Genomic DNA, 6,000 nt, shown 5'->3' with positions numbered 1-6,000 from the left:
TGGCTAAGCCAAGTTTCAAGAGAATGGGGAAGCTGGATCTGAGTCCAGAGACACAAGGACTAACTGGAGTCAAGGCTAGAGAAAGTGCGAGACTGAACAGAAGCAAGAGGCATGAAGTCATGGTCCTGTGTAGAGATGCACAAAGCCAGAAGATCTAGCCACAAGTCCCAAATCCATAGGTGCTGAGGCACTATCAGAGGCACCATAGACTCAGGCCATGCTTAAATGTGCAAGACCAGACTAAAGATATTAAGAGGCTAATCCATACGAATTCAAGATAAAAATTCAATTGACAATCTAGCTCCACACAAAGGAGCCAATAAATGAGACACAGCTTGAAGGCAGCCTTCACAGAGCTAATTTGATGTATTAACACCATATGTCCTGCTACAGACCTTCAGTAGTTCAACTGGCTTGGTGAACAACACTGAAAACATGTTACTCAACCAAAAAATGACATGCTCGATATAAGTTAAAATTTTAAAGCAAATATCAGCATGAAGCCCTTGGCCCAGCTTCAGCATAAAGGCATGAGGCTCAGAGGCCTTGCCCTTCGACACATTTACACTGTGCACTTACATGTGCTGACTTCCGGGGAAGATGGTTATGCAGAGGGCCCACCATGGAGGGAAGCGGCGGTGTCACAACCAAGAATATGGCATTATTGTAGAAGGTGCACTGGGCTGAGGGACCGCTACGCAAAGAGGTGTCGGCCTGACTGCAGGAAGGGAAAGCCTGAGACCCACTGAGTACACGATACAGCGACTTAAGAACCTCTACTAAGGTGTCAGCCCCAGACTGCTTGGCAGTCAAGGAATCTGATCAATGGAGCTCCCACAGGATAAGATCTTCACGTGAGAAGCAACCTCTCGTGCCACTATCTCGTCGGGAAAGAAAAAAAAACACTGGAAAGTGGAGGTGAGAGGCTTCCATTAACCTCTTAGTCAAATGAAATGACAGTACCTGTCGTACTGTTTTAAATAAATGCATAAACGGAATAAAATACAAAACAGAAACACCTTTGCAAGTCAGCTTTTTAACTTTTTTTAATACATTAAACAAATCAAAACTCCATTCAACGCTTGTAATTTTACATACACCACTATTAAAAACCAGTTGTGCATTCACTGTGAAGGCCACCGTATGGTACCAAAGGCATTACAGGATGCAAAAGGACCTCAGCTACATTCTTCTGAGCACAGGGCACACTTTGCTCTAGCATTCCCCAGGGGTTGCCATGTTGCTGCAGCTGAAATTTGTTTAAAAAAAAAAAAAAAAACCACAATCACATTAGCTGCAAAGCTTTTTTTTTTTTTTTTTACATTCTATTACGAGTTGAAAGGGGGTATAAAAGACGACGCCTAGCAGGGATACCACCATTCCTGTCTATGGCTATGCACTGCAGCTCGGCCGTTCAACACAACTGGAGCTGCCATGCCAGACACTTATATGGCAGCGTCGTATATATTTTTTATTTTTTCTAATACCAGGTAACCCCTTTAAATTTCTTTATGCGTGCCCTCAGCTGGTATACCGAAGTAATGATTTTTAGCTACTTTTGGAACAGAGACCAGACATGTCTAAGATATATATATTACATATATTAAACCCCCCTCATTAAAAATACAAAGAAACAAACTTTTAAATACATATGGTGGTTAAAACCTCACTTAAGACATAGTGCGCTTGGCATAATTACAGAAAGCCACAAGCTGGAATGATTCCATTACAATCTTTGCATCACATTAAAGCAAAGCAAATTACAAATGTAACAAGTTAATCAAAAAAACATCATTCCAATACGTTAAACCACAGCAGAAGCGAATACTGGCAAATTCAGTTTATTCAATAGGTATACCAATCTAATATGAATATTGCAATAAAAAAAAAAAAAACCATGTAAAAAAAAAATGAATTTCAGAAGTGGCCATGACGTATGCATTCCCTTTCTTCCAGTCACAATCATCTGCATAAAATTGTAAAGCTTAAACTCATGACAAACAGGGAAAAAAAAAAATTATAAAAATGTACAATTCCTTTGAAAACAATTAAGAGGCAGCACTAAAGTATTAAAACATCTACAGTTCTGTGAAACCACTTAATTTTTTTTTTTTTTTTTTTTACATAATCTGCTTGAAAACTTTATAATTTAATTTACAAGTTAAAAAAGATAAACAAAAAATAGGACGGCTGATTTATTTCCTGCTCCTTGCGCTTGTTCTGGTTTTTCCTGCTGCAGACGGTTTCTCGATATCAGGTTTAGATGTCTGTTGTCTGGAGCTTCTTTTCGGAGATGCAGTGGTAGCTGCCTCTGGGAAAAACAAAAGTGGCAAAGAGTAAAGTTAAGAATGAAATATTATACATACACACCTGAATATATTGTGTATGTACACAAAATTTACACTCATACATCATCCGTACAGGAGAAGTTAGGAGTTGCAGAATGATGGAGTAATTCCCACTTCAAATAACATTAACAGGTCATAATTAGAGATGAGCAAACCCGAACTTTAAAGTTCAGGGTTCGTATCAGACACCCAGCGTCTGGTGATGCTCAACTGCGAACACAGACATTGGCTCGAGAGCAAGGAGTATATATGGGGTTCTGGTTCACGTTCAGTTAACCGAACTTTTGACTAACGTTCGATCGAACTCTAACTTCCTCTGAGGGTGAATTTTCTGAAATTCTTAACAAGAACTTGTAAGCAGCAACGGCAGTCACTGCACTACAGCTGGGGTTACAGATGTACAGGGATTGTACATGTATACTTTCCTCTCCCTCTGATACAAGGTTTGGAGAGATGAAAGTAGGACATGTCTAACGGGCAGAGCACAATTAAATATCACAGGACCCATAGAAAATATTTATGACACCTATTAAAAAAGGCTGTCGAACGCTGCTGGTAAGAACTACCAGAAAACCAGTAGGAACAAGGTCTACATTGTGTCCGAGGTGTTCGCACAACATATCAGGGTCATGCTCAGAGCGCACAATGCCGTCTCATCTATCTGTCAGACAATTGTAAAACATACATTCTTAGATCTAGGCATTGTGCATCATTCCTTTTATTCCTCCAGATGCATAAGAAAATAAACTTCATTACCCTTGTTAACAGGCGGAAAGAAAATAAACTTCATTACCCTTGTTAACAGGCGGAAAGAAAATAAACTTCATTACCCTTGTTAACAGGCGGAAACCTACAGTGACACTGAGTGCTAATCTCATCTAGTCTATTATCTTGTCGTGCTTACCTGTTTTCCTCCTCTTTGCTGGCGATTCGGAGGTCACTGCCAACTTTACAAGTGGCACCTCTTGTTCTTCACTTTTCTGAGTTTTGGCATTTCTTTGATTTTTCCTACCACGACCAGCAGGAATATTCTCTGTTTCCACTAGGACGGATTTGTTTGCTCGGGAAAGTGTTTCCCTTTCCTCAGGAAGGGGAATGTTTGCGTCAGCGTTTGGCAATTTCCTTTTTACTCCCCGTGTAGATTTTGGGGACTTTCCATCATCGTTACTTTTACCCGAGCCTCCCTTCTGACTCTTATCCTTAACAGGGGAATGGGCACTTTCTTTTTCATCAGCCGTCTTACTAGTCGCTGTTCCCCTCTGTCTTCTTGAAGTGGACAGTTGAACCTCATGTTCTTCATTATTTTCAGCATTTAGTACATTCAATGCTGCTCTTCGGCCCCGTTGTAGACTTTTCACTTTAGTAGAATTGATAGTCTCGTTTGTAGATTTTGCCTCTGTGTCTTCCAGCTGCACATTTGCCCCTTTCCCTCTTTTACGAGGAGTAGCATCCAATACTGTTGGCCTTTCAGGGCCAGATGCTGCTAGAGTCTCCTCAGCTTCCTTAATGTTTCCTCTGCGCGATCTTTTTGCAGGGATTTGTGGTTCAGGAACATCAGGTTTGGCCTTTCCTTTGGACCTTCCACCTCGGGCAGATGCCTCATTGGACTCCTGTGCTGTTACTTCGTCTGCTGTGCTTTGAATGTCAGTGGCCAGCAGAGGGTGCCATTGTACAGATTTTGCCTTGGATTTAGAAATAACCAGTTCTTCTACATTTTGCAGTGTTGTACCTCTCACGTTCTTCCTACCCTTTACTTCAGGTGCTGGTTGGGGTCCATCGTGGTTGGAAGATTTCTTACCTCGTGTGCTCTTGGTGGTAGATTCTGTAATATCAGTAGAGAGCAGTTTGGTCGGCTCCTCATGTGTAGCACTGGAGCGGTCAGGTACACTCCGATTTCTTCTAGAACCTCTTTGTGGTTTGGTTGATGGTAAACTAGATTCCTGTGTCTGGTCATCAGATGCATCACTAATATCTCTTGCAGCTCTAGATCTTCCTCTTGCGGGGGCGCTCTTCTGTGGGACCTTAACTTCAGGTACCACCGTTTCTGAACCGGCCTTGGGAGAGTTGTCTTTGCTTTTTCTTGGTCGTCCACGTAAACTCTTAGGCTGACTTTCAGTCGCCAAGTCCTTTGCTTGTTCAGCTGATTCTTTTGGAGACTTGGGCTCTGGACTCTTAATGGGTTCATCTGCTGAATCCGAGCTTTCCTTCACTTCTGTGACACCCTTGGCCTTAGGTTGGACCCGGCCTCTTGTCGCCTGCTTGGATGTCTTTGGTTTAGTAGCATCTGGCTCAGCAACTGTAAAAAGAAAATACTTTCAGCCAATTCTACAACATTGTCTACCCACAATTTGCAATATGGCGGGCTCTGAACTCACCAGCAAGTTCTTCTGTGTTTTTCCTTCTTCCACCTCTTCTGGTCACGGGGGAAGTGTGGACGGGTAACACTACTGGTTGTTCACGCTCCAAACTTGAATCTCCTGAAACCAAGAAAAAAATATAAAAAATTATATATATCCACCCATGGCTGTAAACAGGTTAAATGCAGCTGTCAATCTCTAACCTCACATTTAACATGCTCCCTCCGGAAGCACGTCAGAAACCCTGCTCATTAGTGCCCTTGTGACATGACCACAGGTCACCAATGAGTTGGCATGACAACCTGGGGTCCGCCAGGGACCCCTGTGGTTGTCATTGCCGGATCACTATGAGCTTATAGCAGATGATCATTTTAACTACACATAGCAGAGCTGAAGGCCTGCAGTGCATAGCACAGGTGATCAGATGATTGAAGCTTTTAGTGCAAGTGAAAAGTAAAAAGTTTTAAAATTTTCTAAAATATAAGTTCAAATCACTTCATTCAAAATAAAACTATATATAAAAAAAACTGCGTTCAGAAACGCCTGATCAAAATATAAAAAGAATTAATCAGATCGGTAAACAGCGTAACGAGAAAAAAATAATCAAGATGCCAGATTTACGTTTTTTTGGTCGCCACAACATTGCAATAAAACGTAATAATGGCGATCAAAACATTGCATCTACCCAAGAATGGTATAAATAAAAACGTCAGCTTGGTGTGCAAAAAATAAGCACTCGCCAAGCCCCAGTTTAAAAAAAAAAAAAAAAAAAAAAAAATTGGGAGACGCTACGCGTCTTGGAAAATGGCGTCTTTTTTTTGTGCAAACTTTGGAAAATAATTTCACCACTTAAATAAAATAGATTCTATACATGCTTGGTATCTGCGAACTCAGCATTTAGTGAACATGGTTGAAAAAAAAAAAATTGCGTAGTTGCACTCTTTTTGCGATTTCACTGCACTTGATTTTTTCCCGTTTTCCAGTTCACGATATGGTAAAACCAATGGTGTCGTTCTTATGTACAACTCGTTCTGCAAAAAAAAAAGCCCTCACATGGTCATATTGACCGAGAAATTAAAGAAATAAATAAATAAAAATATGGCTCTGGCAAGAAGCGCAAAGCAACATTAGAGGGAATCTGTCACCCCATGGACAATTTTGATTTATTACTATAGGCATACAGGTAATAGAATAATTAAACCAGTCTTACCTGTATGCCTCATAGCAGATGTGTAGATCTTGAGAAATTTGTTTATAATGTTCTATGCTAATGATTTCTTCCAGGCCTGCGGGGA

The 6,000-nt window shown here is 40.9% G+C and overlaps 1 protein-coding gene across 2 annotated transcripts in view; it reads right to left on the bottom strand.

The window, feature by feature from the left end:
* Window positions 1-1,020: 1,020 nt before the first annotated feature.
* Window positions 1,021-6,000, bottom strand: part of MKI67 (marker of proliferation Ki-67) — a 53,171-nt gene continuing 48,191 nt past the window's right edge. For both annotated transcript variants that reach the window (XM_073546347.1, XM_073546348.1), the window contains exons 18-20: window positions 4,724-4,825; window positions 3,253-4,644; window positions 1,021-2,311 (exon numbers count right to left, since the gene is read on the bottom strand). In XM_073546347.1, the coding sequence (XP_073402448.1) occupies window positions 2,196-2,311; window positions 3,253-4,644; window positions 4,724-4,825 (1,610 nt within the window). In that variant the 3' untranslated portion in view covers window positions 1,021-2,195. The remainder of the gene's footprint in view (window positions 2,312-3,252; window positions 4,645-4,723; window positions 4,826-6,000) is intronic.

The sequence above is a fragment of the Dendrobates tinctorius genome, unplaced genomic scaffold, assembly GCF_039654945.1.
Source record: "Dendrobates tinctorius isolate UK_male_01 unplaced genomic scaffold, ASM3965494v1 ptg000147l, whole genome shotgun sequence".
Classification (NCBI taxonomy): Eukaryota; Metazoa; Chordata; class Amphibia; order Anura; family Dendrobatidae; genus Dendrobates; species Dendrobates tinctorius.
Note: the sequence above shows the minus strand (reverse complement) of the source record. Positions and strands in the feature narration are given on the sequence as shown.